This window comes from Bos indicus x Bos taurus, chromosome 1 (assembly GCF_003369695.1).
Source record: "Bos indicus x Bos taurus breed Angus x Brahman F1 hybrid chromosome 1, Bos_hybrid_MaternalHap_v2.0, whole genome shotgun sequence".
NCBI classification, from domain to species: Eukaryota; Metazoa; Chordata; class Mammalia; order Artiodactyla; family Bovidae; genus Bos; species Bos indicus x Bos taurus.
This window is the reverse complement of record NC_040076.1, coordinates 86,104,088-86,125,061: the sequence shown is the minus strand read 5'-3', so window position 1 is coordinate 86,125,061 and position 20,974 is coordinate 86,104,088. Positions and strand designations below refer to the sequence as shown.

The 20,974-nt window shown below is 37.1% G+C and overlaps 1 protein-coding gene and 1 long non-coding RNA gene across 4 annotated transcripts; one reads left to right on the top strand and one right to left on the bottom strand.

Annotated features, from left to right (window-relative positions):
* Nucleotides 1-3,461: 3,461 nt before the first annotated feature.
* LOC113891867 lies at nucleotides 3,462-9,478 on the bottom strand. 2 transcript variants are annotated; one of them, XR_003510895.1, is made up of 4 exons: nucleotides 9,415-9,478; nucleotides 6,602-6,648; nucleotides 4,566-4,617; nucleotides 3,462-3,565 (listed from the first exon to the last, which is right to left on the bottom strand). It is a non-coding gene; the product is annotated as an uncharacterized LOC113891867 (long non-coding RNA). The 2 variants fall into 2 exon arrangements; XR_003510893.1 differs by lacking the exon at nucleotides 4,566-4,617.
* Nucleotides 9,479-9,541: 63 nt separating this feature from the next.
* On the top strand, nucleotides 9,542-19,272 carry TTC14 (tetratricopeptide repeat domain 14). 2 transcript variants are annotated; one of them, XR_003510892.1, is made up of 12 exons: nucleotides 9,542-9,849; nucleotides 10,311-10,435; nucleotides 10,535-10,734; nucleotides 11,656-11,740; nucleotides 11,839-11,968; nucleotides 12,297-12,452; nucleotides 12,857-12,928; nucleotides 13,338-13,457; nucleotides 13,562-13,684; nucleotides 15,821-16,400; nucleotides 16,837-16,946; nucleotides 17,751-18,194. XR_003510892.1 is itself a non-coding variant. In XM_027540329.1 (12 exons), exons 1-12 carry the CDS (start codon nucleotides 9,689-9,691, stop codon nucleotides 18,664-18,666), a joined length of 2,316 nt encoding a protein of 771 aa, XP_027396130.1. In that variant the 5' UTR covers nucleotides 9,542-9,688; the 3' UTR covers nucleotides 18,667-19,272. The 2 variants fall into 2 exon arrangements, 1 of the variants encoding a protein (XP_027396130.1); XM_027540329.1 differs by having other exon boundaries at nucleotides 15,821-15,938; nucleotides 17,751-19,272.
* Nucleotides 19,273-20,974: the final 1,702 nt, after the last annotated feature.

Sequence of the window (20,974 nt, the reverse complement as noted above, 5' to 3'; positions counted from 1 at the left end):
TCAATGCTATTCTCTCAAATCATCCCACCCTCGCCTTCTCCCACAGAGTCCAAAAGACAGTTTTATACATCTGTGTCTCTTTTGCTGCCTCTCATATTGGGTCATCATTACCATATATATGTGTTAATATCCTGTATTGGTGTTTTTCTTTCTGACTTACTTCACTCTGTATAATAGGTGCCAGTTTCATCCACCTTATTAGAACTGATTAAATGCATTCTTTTTAATAGTTGAGTAATATTCCATTACATATATGTACCATAGCCTTCTTAGTTTTATTTAGAAAGTAAAGGAAAACACATCCTCGAGGCATGAGGGCATGCCAATCCAAAAGACGTCAAGAGAAGAGAGGCACCCCACCCCTGGCCCAATTTTAGCTCCTCTTTTTAAATGTTTTTTCTCCTCCCCCTGGACCTGCCCTATGTAAACTGGGCTAGCCAGGAATGCTGTTTGTTTTACCTGAGGTACTCATTCCAGTCCTCAGACCTTCCTTTGTTCTATTTTCGTGGGCTTTTCCCTTCCTTGTCTTTTAGCCACCGCCATTCTAGACTCCTTTTTCCTATTCTAACTACCTAACGGAATCTAAATTGATACAGCCACTATGTAAGACAGTATGGAGATTCCTTTAAAAACTAGGAATAAAACTACCAAACGACCCAGGAATCCAACTACTAGGTATATACCCTGAGCAAACCAAAATTGAAAAAGACACATGTACCCCAAAGTTCACTGTAGCACTATTTACAGTAACTAGGACATGGAAGCAACCTACTTATCCATTGACAGATGAATGGATAAGGAAGTTATGATACATATATACAATGGAATATTACTCAGCCATAAAAAGGAATGAATTCGAGTCAGTTCTATGAGGTGGACGAACCTAGAGCCAATTATTATACAGGGTGAAGTAAGTCAGAAAAACAAATATTGTATATTAATTCATATATATATGAAATCTAGAAAGATGATACTGATGAAACTATTGCTAGGGCAGTTGGACACAACTGCAGTGACTTAGCATGCAATGGAGATGCATAGAGAAAAGACTTATGGACATGGGAGGGGGGAGGAAGGAGAGGGTAGCACAAATGAAGAGAGTAGCATGGAAATATATACACTACCATATGTAAAACAGATAGCCAATGGGGATTTGCTGTATAATTCAGGGAACTCAAACCAGGCTCTGTGACAACCTACAGGGGGAGATGGGGTGGAAGGTGGGAGGGAGGTTCAAGAGGGAGTGGACATATGTATATCTATGGCTTATTTATGTTGATGTATAGCAGAAACAAACACAATATTGTAAAGCAATTATCCTCCAACTAAAAATAAATAAATAAACAGCGTGTAGTTTGAATTATTTCTTTAATAATGAGGATGGATTTTGGCTGGTCTATCCATACTTTCCATTTAATATTCTTCACTTTTTCTTGAGTATTTAGAAGGACTTTGAATAGAACTCTGAATAGAACAAAGCTACCCTATATGGTAAAGCGTTAGTCAATCAGTCATGTCTGACTCTTTGTGATCCCATAGACTGTAGCCCACCAGACTCCCCTGTCCATGGAATCTTCCAGGCAAAAATACTGGAGTGGGTTGCCATTCCCTTCTCCTGGGGATCTTCCTGACCCAGGGATAGAATCCAGGTCTCCTGCATTGCAGGCGTATTCTTTACCGTCTGAGCCACCAGGGAAGCCCATATGGTAACAAGTCAATCTAAACCTCTTGTACCACGTGCTTTTGACTGAAACCAAGTGTTCTCATTACAGGAAAAAATGTTCAAGATTATCTTTAGATGTTAAGATACTAGACCTGCTTTAAATAAAATAAATTCAATACATATATACTTATAAATTACATCCTTCAGTTCAGTTCAGTTCAGTTCAGTCGCTCAGTCATGTCCAACTGTTTGTGACCCCATGAATCGCAGCACGCCAGGCCTCCCTGTCCATCACCAACTCCCGGAGTTCACTCAGACTCACGTCCATCGAGTCACTGATGCCATCCAGCCATCTCATCCTCTGTCATCCCCTTCTCCTCGTGTCCCCAATCCCTCCCAGCATCAGAGTCTTTTCCAATGAGTCAACTCTTCACATGAGGTGGCCAAAGTACTGGAGTTTCAGCCTTAGCATCATTCCCTCCAAAGAAATCCCAGGGCTGATCTCCTTCAGAATGGACTGGTTGGATCCCCTTGCAGTCCAAGGGACTCTCAAGAGTCTTCTCCAACACCACAGTTCAAAAGCATCAATTCTTCGGCACTCAGCTTTCTTCACAGTCCAACTCTCACATCCATACATGACCACAGGAAAAACCATAGACTTGACTAGACGGGCCTTTGTTGGCAAAGTAATGTCTCTGCTTTTGAATATGCTATCTAGGTTGGTCATAACTTTCCTTCCAAGGAGTAAGCGTCTTTTAATTTCATGGCTGCAGTCACCATCTGCAGTGATTTTGGAGCCCCCAAAAATAAAGTCTGACACTGTTTCCACTGTTTCCCCATCTATTTCCCATGAAGTGATGGGGCCAGATGCCATGATCTTCGTTTTCTAAATGTTGAGCTTTAAGCCAACTTTTTCACTCTCCTCTTTCACTTTCATCAAGAGGCTTTTGAGTTCCTCTTCACTCTCTGCCATAAGGGTGGTTTCATCTGCATATCTGAGGTTATTGATATTTCTCCTGGCAATCTTGACTCCAGCTTGTGTTTCTTCCAGCCCAGCATTTCTCATGATGTACTCTGCATAGAAGTTAAATAAGCAGGGTGACAATATACAGCCTTGATGTACTCCTTTTCCTATTTGGAACCAGTCTGTTGTTCCATGTCCAGTTCTAACTGTTGCTTCCTGACCTGCATACAGGTTTCTCAAGAGGTGGTCTGAGAGACCATGTGAGAGGTCACGTCAGGTGGTCTGGTATTCCCATCTCTTTCAGAACTTTCCACAGTTTATTGTGATCCACACAGTCAAAGGCTTTGGCATAGTCAATAAAGCAGAAATAGATGTTTTTCTGGAACTCTCTTGCTTTTTCCATGATCCAGTGGATGTTGGCAATTTGATCTCTGGTTCCTCTGCCTTTTCTAAAACCAGCTTGAACATCTGGAAGTTCACGGTTCACGTATTGCTGAAGCCTGGCTTGGAGAATTTTGAGCATTACTTTACTAGCATGTGAGATGAGTGCAATTGTGCGGTAGTTTGAGCATTCTTTGGCATTGCCTTTCTTTGGGATTGGAATGAAAACTGACCTTTTCCAGTCCCGTGGCCACTGCTGAGTTTTCCAAATTTGCTGGCATATTGAGTGCAGCACTTTCACAGCATCATCTTTCAGGATTTGAAAGAGCTCAACTGGAATTCCATCACCTCCACTAGCTTTGTTTGCAGTGATGCTTTCTAAGGCCCACTTGACTTCACATTCCAGGATGTCTGGCTCTAGGTCAGTGATCATACCATCGTGATTATCTTGGTTGTGAAGATCTTTTTTGTACAGTTCTTCTGTGTATTCTTGCCACCTCTTAATATCTTCTGCTTGTTAGGTCCATAAGAAGCATAATTTCAGTCAACCCTACAAACTATATGGCATGGTAGAAAGAGTACCAGATATACAGTAAAATAATGTGCATTCTAAAATTATTTTTTGAACAAATTATTCACCTCTCTGTATCTGTTTCTTCACACACGCACAAAATTAGAGTAGAAACCAGAGCAGAGAGTAGTTGGTGGCTTTTTTGTGTATTAGTCAAAAGTCTTCTGGTTCCAAACCCTAAACTTATTCAAGCTGGCTTATGCAATAAAAAAGAAGTTTTTTAACAACAACAAAAAAAGAGAGAGATGCTGAAAAACTAAAGGGAGTAACACATCACTAGGACCTTTTCAGTCTACTCACTCTTTTCTGATATACACATCCCAACCTTGACCCCAGATGAGGAATGGGCTTTGCAGAAATTGTTTATATCAGTTCAAGAACCAGAAAGAACCTGTCTACAAATATTTCTTATAAAAGTCATAGATTAATCTGTGTAAATCTTTTCCAAATGGTAATATACAACTTTCTGAGATCCAGACAGACCTTATCCGTGGCATACAGTGTTACCAGTAACCACATATGTTATTTTGGGAAAATTAGGGGATCTAAGAAAAGCTACTTTGTAATATGCTGTTTCTTCCCCTACTTCATGTGACTACCTTTTTTCAGCTAAGGTTTTGGGTTCTTTGCTAAATAAATCAGGCATTTAATCTGTGAGTGTGTGTGTGTGTGCGCATTCACAGAGACAGAGGTTCTCTTACCACCAATCTATAATTTGCCTGAAAAGACACTTAAATAATCAAAATGTCCATTATTAAAATAAAAACAAAATATCCCTAATTCAATTTCAATCTTGCAATTGCCAGAAAGTATTTTGCTTTCATACATCTCTACTCCTTTAATTATATTGTTCCTCATCCTAAAATACACATACTTGCCTCCTCCTCTTCTCTCTTACCTTTATCAATTCCCACTACCTAATTCCCCAGAAACAAAAGGGGAAACTAAGCAGATGCGTAGCAGGTGCTCACAACAATAGTACTTACCATTGTGCCATATTTGTTTCTTTTTGTGTTTATTCCTCTGTTGAATGGTGTGCTAGAAAAGAGCCAGATGGGTTTTTTTCATATTTAAATATCCAGAGCCTACTGCTGCTGCTGCTACTAAGTCGCTTCAGTCGTGTCCGACTCTGTGCGACCCCATAGACAGCAGCCCATTAGGTTCCTCTGTCCCTGGGATTCTCCAGGCAAGAATACTGGAATGGGTTGCCATTTCCTTCTCCAATGCATGAAAGTAAAAAGTGAAAGTGAAGTCGCTCAGTTGTGTCCGACTCTTAGTGATCCCATGGACTGCAGCCTACCAGGCTCCTCCATCCATGGGTTTTCCAGGCAAGAGTACTGGAGTGGGGTGCCATTGCTTTCTCCGATAAAGAGGCAATAGAATTGTACAATTGTTCCTGGTTCAAGTATTTATTTCTTTGCAATTTCATGAAAGGAAACTTTAATTTCCATCAGAAAATGGAGGTTTGAATGATTATACAAACAAGTAACTTTTAAATGTTTTTAAGTGAAAAATTGTGTGTATATGTACACATACAAATACATTATATATACATATGCATTATATATCTTCCATACATATTGAAATGATTCAACTTTTACTTAAATGTTAAGAATACTATGTCCTGCAGTGTACTTTGGTTTGTTTAATCTTTGGAGAGTCTTGTCAAAACCAAAATACGAGACTTGCTCACTTATTGATATTTCATTAAAATTCATAGTTCTGAATTAATCTTAGCAAAAGAAAAAACCAATTCCTTATAGACAAGAGTATCAAATAAAAGTATAACCAAAGTGTCCCCTACATTCACCTCCAAATTATGTCTCAAAAATTGTTTAATGACATTTGGCAATTTTAAATGGTAATACAAAGCCTTTTGTTTCAAAAAGAATGAACCTTTTCAATTGAGCTGTATAAAGCCAAAGTAGTAAAACCTTAGAAGGCTTATACTTTTATATTCCAAATCTGAACTCAGTACAGACTTCCAAATAGTTTTTTACAGAAATCAGACTTTTGCTTCTATGGCACAAGCACAAAAAAAGCATGAACATTCAAATGAGTTCTTTCATAATAAGACAGTTGGAGGATTTTTTTCCCCTAAACCAATTGTTTCTGCCTCTTATTTATTCTTAATCATATTTCTGTCTTCCGTTCTTCATCTGTCTTTTCTTTATGACTCCTTCTGTATTTTCTCCTTATTATTATACTTGTTTCTTTTTTTCTCAAGGCATCCTCCAGGCTCATGCCACTATGGACTCTTCCTTGTCTCTTTGTTCTCCTACAAGTCTGTTAATATGCCTATTTTCTTTTTAGTATTTGCTTCTCAATTCTTATCTTTCTTCACTTGGGTCTTTCTTACTTGAATTTCAGGTTTTATTTCTCTCCTTATACTTCTGTTTCCTTTGCTATGGATTATTCTTATATGTTTTTTCTCTTACGGACATATTTTTTCCCCCAACTTCCTATTTGGTCCTTTCTAAGTTTTCCACCTATTTTAACTTTTTAATTCCCTCCCTGATTCCACTGAGGTGTTCCACATTTGCTGTTCTGATTCTTCTTTTCCTCATTTTTTCTTCTTTATATCTTATCATCCAGTTAGTAAGTCATAGCTACAATGCAATAATAAAATAATTTCAAGTATCATTTCACTGAGGATAGCATGAGAAAGCTCGTCATTGTATTGTTTTTATCTGATGAACTTCAGTGGATGCGTTAGAAGTATTCATTTGAACATTTTTTTAGACATTATTTTTGAATTTTTAGAACATTATTCAATTTTTTTTAAATTATAATATATGCTGCATATTCTGTGCCTCTTTGCCTAAATGCCTTGAGACCCTTAGCTCTGTACTTAGAAGACAGAAATGATATTAATGACAAAGTTCAGACAATGAATTCAGACTGTTGTTTGATGGAACTGATTTTACAGTTTTTTCTTCTCCTTTCTTTCTTTCTTTTTTTGCTTTTGTCTGTGTGTTTCAGGGAAATCTTAACCGGAACCACATGTTTTGTGCATACATACCAGAAGCCACTCTCCCCTTGTTGGTGGGTGCTTTGAATTTCTCAGACCTGGTGAGGAGAAAAGATGATGCTGATTCCCTTATGTAATGCTACTTTGTGCCTGTCAGAGAAATATTACCCTAGGTAAGTGTTGCTTATGAAAAAGGAGCAATACTTTTGTCTATCTTTGTACTCCTGTAAACTACAGTACTCCATTAATGCTGCCTTCATTAACAAGTCAGATATTTGGTATTGCACAATGTTGCAAATACACAGCAGTGTATTTAATAGAGCTTCACTGATGAACTATCACGATTTGTGGCAAACAAGATTAAAACACTATATGGCTGATATGCCTAGAGAGCATTTATTAAAAGCTGTAAATACGTATTTATTTAGAAATGGAATTTGACATAAAAATACGCCCAGAATGAAGACACCAAAGATCTAGTTGTCTTTAATGCTCTGCCCTCTCTTACTTCCCATATATTCATGCAATCACTCATACTGCTTAGTGTGGAAAAATTACTTTGAAAATATTTTCAATGGTCAAACGAACAACCAAACAAATTAAATCAAGAAATGAAAAAAAGGGTCAACTTTCTATGCCCAACTTGAAAAGCCCCATATGTAGGACTAGTTTCTCCTAGAAGCAAAACTAGTTTCCCCATTTTCTCTCCTCACTTCCTCCAGTCCTACTTCAAAGATTCAGTACTTGGTCCCGTTCAAACCAAAAGCATCCATCCCAGCAGAAAATGAATTGAAATACACTTGTAACTGTAAAAGGATCAAACCCCTGCTGTGGGAGTGTTATTTGGAAAGTGAAGAACAATGTTGCCTCTGCACTTAGCTATTACTATCACTACTCCATTCAAGGCACTAACCAAAGATGGAAAACCCCAGCCTGAGCTTTGATTACCCCTGCTTGAAATTTATTAGCATTTGATAAATGTCACTCTTGACAACAATGCTTATCCTCTAAAAGCAGCTACTTTTTCCTATTTTCATGGCCATATCACAGCAGTTTTAGATGTTCAAAATATGGGGTAGTAACTCTGATGTTGAAATTAGGAAAAGGAGTGTTGCTGTTTAGTTGCTAAGTCTATCCAACTCTTCTGCAACCCCATGGACTGTAGCACCCCAGGCTCCTCTGTCCATGGAATTTCCCAGGCAAGAATACTGGAGTGAGTTGTTTCATCCTTCTCCAGGAGATCTTCCCCAACCAGGGATCGAACCCATGTGTCCTGCACTGGCAGGCAGATTTTTTATCACTGAGCCACCAGGGAAGCCCAAGAAGAGTAGCCAGATCCAAAAGCAATGTTACTCAAGAATGGCTTTATAAGCGGACATTCTCAGAGTAGGTGCCACATCTGCTTCTCAGCCACTAGCTTCTCAGTCCCTCCAGAGATAATTAGATCCTCAATAATAGATCAACTCTAACTAAAATCACATACCTTATTTATCAGAATGTCCATATAGTTTCTTTTTAGAAATCAGTTTTTCTTTTCAGTGACAGCACCCTCTTTCCTAAAAATAGCCATTGTCTGAAGTTATAGCTTAACACAAGTCAGTCTGTACCACTGATTAAACTTTCCTGATGTGCTTCTCCTGGCTTGAAAGTTATTATCTTTTAAAGTTACATTCATTGTTTCATCTTCTGGAGTCTCAATAAACTGTTTACCTATTTGCCTGGGTTTTCCCGAAAATAGTGTGCAGGCATTCACTATATTCTGACTGGATCTTCTATCCAGGTGGTGAGAGGGCAAACTAAATTCCCAAATATACAAAGCGGAACATGTGACAGAATAACTACTGCTATTTATTTTTGTTCAAGAGGACGATACTAAACTACACGATTTAAGTAGTATAGACGTTGATATATTTTAATAAAACAAAGTCACATTATTTTAATATTAAAGACAGGCCTTCTATATGATAAAAAATACTTTCTCCAGCAACTCTGCCAGTGAAGATCTATTCAGTGGTAGGCTGAAATTCTAACTCTAGCATTTTGCCAGCTGGTGATATTGAGCAATATACTGAGAGTCTCTGGGTTTGTTTCCTCAGTACAGCGGTTAGGATCCAAAGTCAGTAAGTGTGGGGGAAGGGGTGAGAGCCTGTCATAATTATCTTCGAAAAATCACCTGAATTACACAGTAAACCTTATGGGCACTAACTTTTGAGAAAACACTTAAACTAAAACAAATAAAAAGGAATGTATATATACATACATTTGGGGCTTCCCAGGTAGCTAATGGGTAAAAAAATCCGCCTGCCAACACAGTAGAGAGGGTTCGATCCCTGTGTGGGGAAGATCCCTGAGGAAGGAAATCGCAACCCACTCCAGTATTCTTGCCTGGAAAATTCCATGGCCAGAGGAGCCCCGAGGGCTACAGTCCCTTGGGTCGCAAAAAAAGTCCCACACGACTTAGCGACTAAAGAACAGAACAAAATACGCATATGTCTAGGCATTAAAGTCATTCTGGTTTTAACTCTAAAATCACTAACAGTGAACAGGGTACGGCTAGAAAACACAACTCCAGGGTTTAATAAATGTTAATATTCTTCCTTTCTTCTGCCCTAAAGCCTAACAGGAAATCTCCCAGAACAGTCGTTTTAATGCGGTTATGCCTGAGGCATAGATACTTATCCAGCGATAACACCAAGGTAAGAAACTTTGTGACCGTTCAGGGTTCTCTTCCTGACACTGGCACTTAGAAGCGCCTCGCTAAACACAAGGATGAATTATTATTTACCACAGATCAGAGCTTGGGCCATTTCAATGTAATAACACCACAGAAATTTTAAAACGAAAACTTGTTACACACTCACTACCTCAGCGCCACAACCGGCCCTAAACTCCGGAAAATGTTGCCCCAATCCTCCCGGCTTCCGTAATCTCGCTCAATTTCGCGATACCAAAACTGCGCTCCGCAGCACCGCCGCTGGGGGCGGTTCCAGAACACTTCCGGGAGGCCACTCTGGAGGTGTCTGGGATGTGTGCTTCCGGCGGCTTCCAGGCCGCTTCCTCAGCCTCCACGACTACGGCCTGAAGTAGTGGGCGCTGAACCGGGGGGCTGCTGGCCTTTGGTCACGACAGTCTCTAGCCATGGACCGAGACCTCTTGCGGCAGTCACTAAATTTCCACGGCCCGTCTTTGCTGTCGCTGCTCCGGAGCGAACAGCAGGACAACCCGCACTTCCGGAGCCTCCTGGGGTCGGTGGCCGACCCTGCCCGGGGCCCGCCGGGCCAGCAGCAGTTACCGGGCAGGTAATGGGACGGCGGCGCCGCTGCGAGACGGGAGAGGGGACTCAGCTCCGGGCTTCATGACCGCAGTCCGGCTGCTGAGCCGAGGCTGTGTGCACACGAGGACTACGGCGCCGGTTTCGAGGGCGGGAGGGAGGAGGGTACCTTCTCCCTGATGTGGGCAATGCGGGATGTGGGTTGAACTTTTAAATCTAGTACTGCCACCAGAGGCGCGGATTCTTTAGCTAAAATCCTTTGGTCTTCTGTATATATGAAACAGCGCGGCTGTGTTTTTAAGTTTCCGCGCCCTCCATCTACAGACTGGAGTATGAGGGGATCCCTGGTTAAAACTTTTTTTCGGAGGATGTATGGCCAAGAGCTTAGGATGGTCATGATTGGGCGATGAAAGCAGAGAGCAGAAGGTTGTACGTACTAAAAGGTTTTGCAGAAAAACCAGTTTTCATAAATTTTGTTTTCTTTTTAAGAAAAGAGAGGAGAGTTGACAACATTGAAATACAAAAATTCATTTCCAAAAAAGCGGATCTGCTTTTTGCACTTTCCTGGAAATCAGATGCACCTACAACTGCTGAAGTTAGTGAAGACAATGATGGTGTGTTTAGTCTTAAAATTGTTGCGTTTTGGTTTAACAGCACTTTGATGAAGCAGAACACAGAGCTGTTGTTAGTAATTTTGTTACTTATTTTTTCAGATTATTATGCAGTCATGCCACCGTTAGAACAATTCATGGATATACCTACTATGGACCGGAGAGAGCTGTTTTTTCGAGATATTGAGCGTGGTGATATAGTGATTGGAAGAATTAGTTCCATTCGGGAATTTGGGTTTTTCATGGTGTTGATTTGTTTAGGCAGTGGCATTATGAGAGATATATCCCACTTAGAAATCACAGTAAGTTACTCACCTTTTAGTTATTTGATTGTTTTTGATAAAAATGTCATCTCAGTGCAAAAATTATATCTTTTCATCCAGCTGTAATTAAGTGTACTCTGCAGACCTAGTTTTGAGAATTAAATAAGTATTAATAGAAAATTTAAGTACTTTTTTACTTTTTAAAAAAATTATTAGCAGTAATAAAATTAGTTTCTGCCACTGTTTCTAGTTTGGGGGGTTTGGTCCTTTGGCTGGCAGAAGTGGGTCCTGTTTTAAATGCTCAGATATTAGTGGACCTGGTGAGATTAGTTAGTAGCCTGGGTTATCTTCTAGCTGAGAAGTCTTTAATTATTTAGTATTCAGCATTAGATACTTGCATATGGATAATTTAGAAACAAATTCCTGTCTTTTCTGTATATTTCCAATAATTAAGTGATTTGTACATCATGATACTTTGCCCAAGGTGAATAGATCTAAATTTGAAATACACTATGTCTCTTTAATTTGAAAGGTTCGGTATTGTCTATTAAAACAGATAGAGAGGGAAGAAAACCAGAAGATACCGCAAACTTGATTAACACACCCAAACCTAAAAGAATTCACATTTCGTTTTCTTGGAAGTCTCCTACTTTCTGGACACATTTTAGTTTTATATTTAATAAGCACAAAATATTTTTTTGTTTCATCATGCATACTTGCAATATATTCAGTTTCTAAAACTAATTGCAAGTTTCATGAGAGTTTAGCTTTGACCTGAACCAGAAAACTTTTTTTATTTATGTTTGGGCACAGAAATTGAAATTTAGAATCTAGGGTGCTAGTTGTTTTCTTAATATTCCTGTCAAGTCTTAGCTGTTTATACTGAACCGCTAGAATAAAAGGAGACACTTCTCTCTGAGGAATAGAATGTCTAGTGTTTTACAGTGCTTCTCATTGCAGGCTCTATGTCCGCTAAGAGACGTGCCTTCAATCAGTAACCATGGGGATCCTTTATCATATTACCAAACTGGTGACATCATTCGAGGTGATCAGTTTCCTCATATTAGTAAAAAAAAGTAACTGGTCATGTTTATGTTAGTTTGCATTGCTTTGCTAATCAACTTAATTTTCTTATTTTTTAAGCTGGAATCAAGGATATTGACAGATACCATGAAAAGCTTGCAGTGTCTCTATATAGCTCATCTCTTCCACCACACCTATCTGGTATTAAATTAGGTGTGATTAGTTCTGAAGAACTTCCTTTGTACTACAGGTAATTTTATCCACATTGTCTCAACAAGTTAACTGCAAAACAGTTTCTTGGCTAAAAAATTGCAGATTTTGCCCAACTTCTAACAAGAAAGTAGAATTCTAATTTCTCTTATTTCAAAATATGCTAATTTTATTTTTATAACCCATAAATCGGTTCAAACTTGGTAAAAGGAACCAAATCATAATTGCCACACTTTCATGTACAAAAATGGTCTGAGTATTTAAATCCCATGTAATAATGTTATTTCCATAATGAAAATGGGACATGCTATTTAATTGTGTTAATCATCTTAATCATCTTTATATTTTGTGTGTTTTTTTTCTTTAAGGAAAAGCGTTGAACTAAATAGCAATTCTTTGGAATCCTATGAGAATATCATGCAGAGTTCTTTGGGATTTGTTAATCCAGGAGTAGTTGAATTCCTTTTAGGAAAACTAGGAATAGATGAATCTAATCCGCCATCTTTAATGAGAGGCCTTCAAAGGTATAGTAAATCAGTATTTGTTCTGTTAAGTGGTGAGGTCTGTGGTGCTGATGTGAGAAGCTGCATAACTGAAGAACATAGTTGATTATCCTACGCTTGGTGGCAGCAATATGCCAAAGTTTGAATGAACTAGGTTATCCCTTCTTCTGGAGTGGAGTCTTATCAGTGATTGATGTGTGCCGTGTGACCAGGTAGATGCAGAAAAAATTTATAAGATGCAGAAAATTTATAAGAATTCCGTGTATATGCTAAAGGAAAATACTTTTTAATAATAGTAGTCATTCCTGAGAGTTCAAAAATTTTGCAGTATAAATGGGAATACAAATTTCTTGCTTGAGATTCAGTTTTTATCTGTCATGTAAAGTGAGATATAGTTACAGTTTGACTTTTATTTTCTTTAATAGCAAAAATTTCTCTGAGGAGGATTTTGCTTCTGCGTTAAGAAAGAAGCAGTCTGCATCATGGGCTTTAAAATGGTATGAAGATTTTGTCATTCAACAATTGCATTATTTAACCTAATAGGTTAAGTTAAGGCAAGCATGCTTATGTCATCTTTAAGACAAAATTTGTTTATAAATGAATTTAAATGATACCTTTTTGAGATTAGCTTTTTTATAGATAAAAATGCTACTATGTTGTAAACTTTAAAGATTTACATTTTAGCCAATATTTTTTAAATTTTGTTAAAAAGGAATTAGTATATTATATCTGGATTTCATAAATATTTGTTACAAAATTATCTAAAGACTCTTTCTTAGTTATACTGAGAATATTGAAGACTAATAACTAATATATTTGGTTTGCTTAAAATTTTATTTATGCTAACATTTTGTTTGGATATTCTGTGAAATCATTTGTTTTGTATGCTTTAAAATATATTTTTAGTGTGAAGATTGGAGTTGATTATTTTAAGGTTGGACGCCATGTGGATGCTATGAATGAATACAATAAGGCTCTGGAAATAGACAAACAAAATGTGGAAGCTTTGGTAGCTCGTGGAGCATTGTAAGTGGATCATGGGTTTTGAGGAATACTTACAAGATAAATGTATATAAGATTTATGAATAGCTCACAAGATAAATTCCTCTAATTTTGTCTCATATCTACAGATATGCAACAAAAGGAAGTCTAAACAAAGCAATAGAAGATTTTGAACTTGCATTGGAAAACTGTCCAACTCACAGAAATGCAAGAAAATACCTCTGCCAGACACTTGTAGAAAGAGGAGGGCAGTAAGTGTCAGATTGGTTTAATAGTAGAGATCTAATATTTAATAGCCAACTACTATAAAATCTTGAACTTAAAGAAATAGCATCTTTGACTTAGTTCAGATACTCTTAATTTCAGTTTTGATTGAAAATGTTTTTTAAATATAGTCCTTTTTACATTCTCTGATCCTTTTATCCTTCCTTATTACTTACTTTCTTCATGATTGGAGATATTTTAGTGTCTTGAGTTCACTGTTGTGAGTATGTATTTTAATACATAGAAAGTTAATAGGTAAATCTTGTGCTGGACACACACCAAAAGTTTTTGTTTAATAGAAATTTCTAACTCATTTCATCATTCTAGTAATTATAATGCCAGAAATACAAACTGAGAACTCTGTAGTTCATTGTACATAAGATTTCACTGTTTTAGTCAACTTATTGCTCTACTTTGTCTAATAAAATCCATGAACTTAGATTAAGTTCCTGGATTTTTGGATTAAACAAACCCTGTAACCTATATTATACTGTCCTGAGATACTGGCATAGTATGTGGCATAATGACTAACAGACTAGTCTAACTTATGAAATATTTTGAAGAAATATAGTATACTTTAAATGTAAATAATTTGGTAACATCCTGCTTTAATAATTAAGGGCCAGCATCTTTTTTGCTATCATTTTTTCTTAAATAGAATCATCCCTTTTCTGCTTCATGAATTTGCCAGATCATTACAGTTTGTATGATCATTTCAGAACTCCATATAAATGAAATTTTGCAATATTTGTTTTTAACTGATAAGAACTTCTACTTGGACCCAAGTGATTGGAGCAGCTTTTTTCTTTCTTACATAGCTTACATAACTGTGCTTAGTTGTTCAGTTGTGTCTGACTCCTTGCGACCCCATGGATTGTGTAGCCTGCCACGCTCCTCTGTCCATGGGGATTCTCCAGGCAAGAACACTGGTGTGGGTTGCCATGCCCTGCTCCAGGAGATCTTCCCAATCCAGGGATCAGACCCAGGTCTCCCACATTGCTGGCAGATTCTTTACCATCTGAGCCACCAGGGAAGCCCCTAGGTACATAGCTAGTGCCTCCTTAGATGTGGTTGTCTTACTATTCACATACTCGTGATTTTTAACTCTGTGAATGGCAACACCATCTATTCGGTCATCCAGTCCAGAAATCTTGATCGTCTTTGGCTTATTCCTTCCTCCCCTCATCCTATCTGACACAGAAGTGATTGCATTGAAACCACTGGGTTTATTCATTTGTTTTAAATTCTGATATTTCACAACATAGACTTGTGAGCATCATCTAATAATGATTATTATCCTTTCTGCAGGCTGGTTGTGATATGTGTGCCTTGGTATTTGTGATGTTAGCAGTAAATTTTCTGGGAAAATTTTTCTGTAGAAAGGAAAACTCTTCATAAACTACTAGGAGAAGCCAGCCTACATAGTTCTGTGCTAAAGTTCAAGATCATACTAAATTTCAGAGGGTATCAGTTGATAGTGTGTTTTCACAAATTATACTAAAATGCCACTGCTTGACCTACAATATGGCTTTAATTATCAGTAATGAATTCCTATTTTTTATTTGTTTAATTGAGATACAGTTGATACATAACTTTATGTTAGTTTCAGGTTATGTTCAACACAGGATTCAATTTATGTATATATTGTGAAGAGTTGACCATTGTGTCTGATTAACATTGATCATCACACAGTTATGTTTTTTTTTTCTTGTGATGAGAACTTTTAAGATGTATTCTTTTTGCAACTTTCAAGTATGGTACTAACTATAATCACCATGCTGTATATTACATTCTCAGGACTTTATTTTATACCTGCAAGTTTATAAAATGAATCATTTTCACCCATTTTACCCACCCCCTACCCCACCTCCAGCAACCACCAGTCTATTCTCTGTATCTTTGAGTTCAGTTTCTCTGATGTGTTTTATGTGGTTTTATATTGTCTTTTACAACAAAACTAACAAAAAAATAGCAGAAGCACAGTATTTAAGTATTGTTCAATTTGGAAAATAATTTGCTAAACATAGTTTTTCCCTCATGAACTCACATAAGCTCTTGCCTATATGCGTATTTGAGAACTTCTAATTTTTACCAAAAAAGCTAAATTTTCCTTTTGAATTTAGGTTAGAAGAAGAAGAAAAGTTTTTAAATGCTGAAAGTTATTATAAGAAAGCTTTGGCTTTGGATGAAACTTTCAAAGATGCAGAGGATGCTTTGCAGAAGCTTCATGTATATATGCAGGTGATTCTTTATTTCCTCTTAGAAATGTAGTCATTTTTAAGATTAATGCCAAAACTTAACTTTCTTCTAGGGAATCTATTCTAGATCACTTAATTATGGCATTACAAAAAGTTTTTTAGATATAGCTTTTCTTAATTGGGTTTGACATTACTTCATAGTTTTGTTGAGAAAATTCCCATTGCCTGTTTGGTATGCAGTTGTCCTTGTAGAATTGTCCTTATAGTGAGCTTTCCTGATTCAGTATTATTACTGTAATTGAGCTAATTATAAAAACCATTCTGAAAAATATTTTATACTGTCTTTTCCTGTAATACTGATGATGATGTTTTCTCATGCATTTTCTTCTGAATTGGACCATTGCTGCTGTGTCTGACATCTGGTGCTGCTCATCCCCATCCTCAAACTGGAAAATGATTTCTTATGTAACCATGCATCCAACTGGGCTGTGCTATTTTTTAAATGGTTTGTATTTGAACATGGTGATTCCCCTCTCAACTCACCATATCGGGATTTCTTCCTTTGAATTTTATTTATAAAATTTGTGTCCTGTTTCAATTTTTAATGGTTTTTTTAATATATATATTTTTTTCATGTATTTTATTTTTTCTCTTTCTTGCACTCTGGGTCATGGGTATCAATGCAATGGCTTCCCTTTTTTTCCATGGAATACCAACTGCAATATGGTCCTCAATACTGTTCTGGCTGTTCAATGATTAATGCCAAACACCTGTGATTAATTTTTATATGTTAAAAATACTTTTTTAATGCTGGATATATGGTGATTTGGGTATACCACATCTGGTTTTGGTTGGGGGGTGGGTTGGTCTTTTGAAAACTGGATTTTATATATTCTGCTATTTTTAACGTGTGGTTTTTTCCGATATCTGGGTTCTAAAAGAAATCTTTGGAATTAAGAGAAAAACAAGCTGAAAAGGAAGAAAAGCAGAAAACAAAGAAAATAGAAACAAGTGCAGAAAAGTTGCGTAAGCTCTTAAAAGAGGAAAAAAGGTAAACTATAATATTCAGTATTTTTAAACTTAAAGCAAGTACTCAGTTGAACCAAAGTGCCATTTGGGAGATAAAGTAAGTAAAAAATTAAAGTGTTTCAAGTCATAATCAATGATTCTTAGCAAGTATGTGTACCATAAATTTTTCTGTAAAAAGGAGCAAAGGATGGCTAGAGTTCTGAAAAAAAAAAAAGAAAAAAGAATACAAATAAAATGTTATTTTAATTATCTGTATTTTAGGGAGAAATATTTCAAAATTAGAGCAGTAGTTCTCAACTGGGTGTGGTTTCCCATGGGACATTTTTGGTTTTCATAACTGGTAGGTTATGCTACTGGCATCTAGTGGATAGAGGTCAGAGATGCTGCTAAACTTTAACAATGATATAGAATTTCCCCACTGCCACCCTACCCTCCCAGCAAAGAGTTATTTGGCCAGAAATGTTAATGGTCCTGAGGTGGTAAAACCATGAACTAGACATAGCCAAATGTAAAACTTCCAGTTCTCTCCTTTATGTATTCAGATGCTCTTAAATTTTTAAGGTAATTTTAGAAATGTCACCGTGTATTTCAAAAATGATGGATTTGCTTACAGTGACAATTGTCTACACAAGTATTTTTTCCCAAAAGTCACGACTAATGGTAAAATGGGATATTGTAGTAAAAACTAAACTTAATACTATAATTCTTATATAAGCTGCAAACTTTTATGAAATCTTTAACTAGAATAAAATAGAACTAAAATCTTTATGGGTAATTAAACGTTTTTATACTCAACATATCTGATGAGTTAACTACATTTTTTTAGGCTAAAGAAAAAAAGAAGAAAATCAACTTCTTCTTCGAGTGTCTCTTCTGCTGATGAATCAGTTTCTTCTTCATCATCCTCTTCATCTTCTGGTCACAAAAGGCATAAGAAACATAAGAAGAACCGCTCAGAGTCTTCTCGAAGTTCTAAAAGGCATTCAGCTAAGGCATCCTCAAATCAGATAGATCAGAATAAGAAAGATGAGTGCTTTCCAGTTCCAGCTAATACGTCAGCATCTTTTCTTAACCAAAAACAAGAAGTGGAAAAACTATTGGAAAAGCAGGATAGGTTACCATATCAAAAGAAACAGGTAAAAGAAAAAGATAAATGTTCTTTCTCATCATCTTCTGTTGAAATGCCGGATGATTTTGGAGGTAGGTCTGAAGATCCAAGAGATTTTTATGATAGCTATAAAACTCAGGCAGGTAGTAGCAGAACAGAAAAGCCATATAAATCAGAAAGACATTTTTCCAGTAGAAGAGATTCCTCAGATTCTTTTTATAGGAGTTCAGAGGATAAGGTAAAAATGTATGGTTATAGAAGATTTGAAAAAGATACAGAAGGAAGAAAAGAGCACTATAGAAAGTGGGAGCCAGGTTCCACGAGGCATGCTACTTCACCAGCAAGCTCAGACTACTCTTGGAAGTCAGGAGAAAAATATAAGAAATCCACTTACTCTGGATCACGTGATCTAAGTAGACATGAGCAAAGATATCAATTAAATAAAAATCAAGGAGAATATGAAAGAGAGGGTAATTACGAGGAGGATATTAAAACAGAGATTCCGGGAGAGGGGCTCAATAGCAAAGAGCATTCAGAAGGTGGAGTTAAAAAAAATTTACCTCAAAATTTACTCAATATATTTAATCAGATAGCTGCATTTGAGAAAGAAAAAGGAAATAAGCCAAAAAACTAATATGCCAAGGGTATCCTCAACATTACACTAAAGACTTTTAATAAAATATTTGGATCTTTTAGTAATACAGTCCAGAAATCTCTGCTCCCGTGGTTTGTAGACATTATGGAAATCAATTGCTTTTTATAGCGGTTCTCAAAGTATATTTGTTTCAGTTATAGGTCCCCGTTTCATAGCTTTTTTTTTTAATGTGTGTATGTTATGTACAGTTATTTCTTATTCTGATGATTTAAACTTCTTCACCTAAAGATAACTTTCAAAGTATTGTTTCTTCATTGTACTATATGGTATGTTAGAATTCCTCAGGTTCACCTTATCCTGCTGTTTGAGAAAATATTAAATTTGTGCATTGAACACTTGGGTCATTTTTATGAAAAATTATTTCATTCTGTTAAAAGCTCTTGACTTTCTAAAGAGATTATTTGAATGTTAAATACCATTTTATAATCATTTGTTTAAAGGTGAATTTTCTTCCATAACATTTTTAAATGGTAGACAGATACGTGTCTTGTCTAATTGACCTCTAAAGCCTGATTTAATTAAAATGATTTATGTACCAGATGTTTAAAAGTACATTAGGAATAAAGCCATGAAAGTTGAATAGGGGCCCATTTTGCTCATCTCTCTTTTTTTTTCTTCCTTGCTAACAGTGTAGCCCTAAGAAATTTCTTTAAATATTGACAAGACCATGCATTCCAGGCATGAATAGATCAGAGTAGGAAATAGTCCTTCTGGCAAAAGCAGCAGTGGCAAGTGAAGCACACTATAAATCTGGTCTTCCACTAAGGGAAAGGAAGTTAGGAAACTGTCCTAGTATTGCAAATGTCCAGCTGAGTGTGTTTTTTGATAGCCTAGAGCTGGCTTGCATTTCTGCTTTTCTTCCTAGAGTCTGAATAAATGATTCAGCTGACAGAACCTGGACTTACTCAGAATTAATTTCAGCAACTACAGCTGAAGAAGGAATGAACTTGGATTACAATGATTGTTCACAAATTATTAAAAACCGTATAGATGAGAATAGAGATAGGTATACATAGGAGTCATAGTTGTTTAGAATCTCCAATTCATGATGATACTGGATGGCTGGGTTGAAGGGTAGCGAGTATCCCCATCTACAAACGTCTAAGTGACAGAGAATGCCAGCAGAAGACAACACTTAGTCCTTGTTCTGTTTCGGTTCTTGCCAGCAATAAAATACCAAAACTTAATATAACTTAGTTCAGTCCAGTCGCTCAGTCGTGTCCGACTCTTGGCGACCCCATGAATTGCAGCACGCCAGGCCTCCTGGTCCATCACCAACTCCCGGAGTTCACTCAAACTCATGTCCATTGAGTCGGTGATGCCATCCAGCCATCTCATCCTCTGTCGTCCCCTTCTCCTGCCCCCAATCCCTCCCAGCATCAGAGTCTTTTCCAATGAGTCAACTCTTCACATCAGGTGGCCAAAGTAAAGTCTGACACTGTTTCCACTCTTTCCCCATCTATTTCTCATGAAGTGATGGGACCAGATGCCATGATCTTTGTTTTCTGAATGTTGAGCTTTAAGGCAACTTTTTCACTCTCCTCTTTCACTTTTCATCGAGAGACTTTAGTTCCTCTTCACTTTCTGCCATAAGGGTGGTGTCATCTGCATATCTGAGGTTATTGATATTTCTCGTGGCCATCTTGATTCCAGCTTGTGCTTCTGGCCCAGCGTTTCTCATGATGTACTCTAACTTAACCATTCCATAAATACTGTGCTAGGCTTTGGTTGGTGGCTCAATAATAGAAGCTACTGTGCAATTCCAGGGCTTCCCTGATAGCTCAGTTAGTGAAGAATCCACCTGCAATGCAGGAGACTCTAGTTCAATTCTTGGGTAGGAAAGATCTGCTGGAGAAGGGATAGGCTACCCACTATGCTATTCTTGACCTGGAGAATTCCATGGACTGTATAGTCCATGGGGTCACAAAGAGTCAGACATGACTGAGCGACTTTACATTTTCACTATGCAATTCCAGTGTGTTGGGCCCTGTGCATTTATATAAATTACCTGATTTCAATAAACAACATAGATAACTTTTACTGTCTCTATATTATAAATGAGAAAAAAAGCATAGAGAAATAACTTGCCCAAGGTCACAGTACCAGTCCTTGCCTGTTTGGAATACACTTCAACTTCCAGGTAATTTGCAAAGTAAAATAGGGCAAAGAATGAGAATTTTGGTGAACATTCAAAGTGATAGTAAGATTAATCAGTTTTTATATTTCACAAATCTCACTGGAATAATGTTTTACAAAAAAACAAACCAGCTTTTTACCCATCTTATTC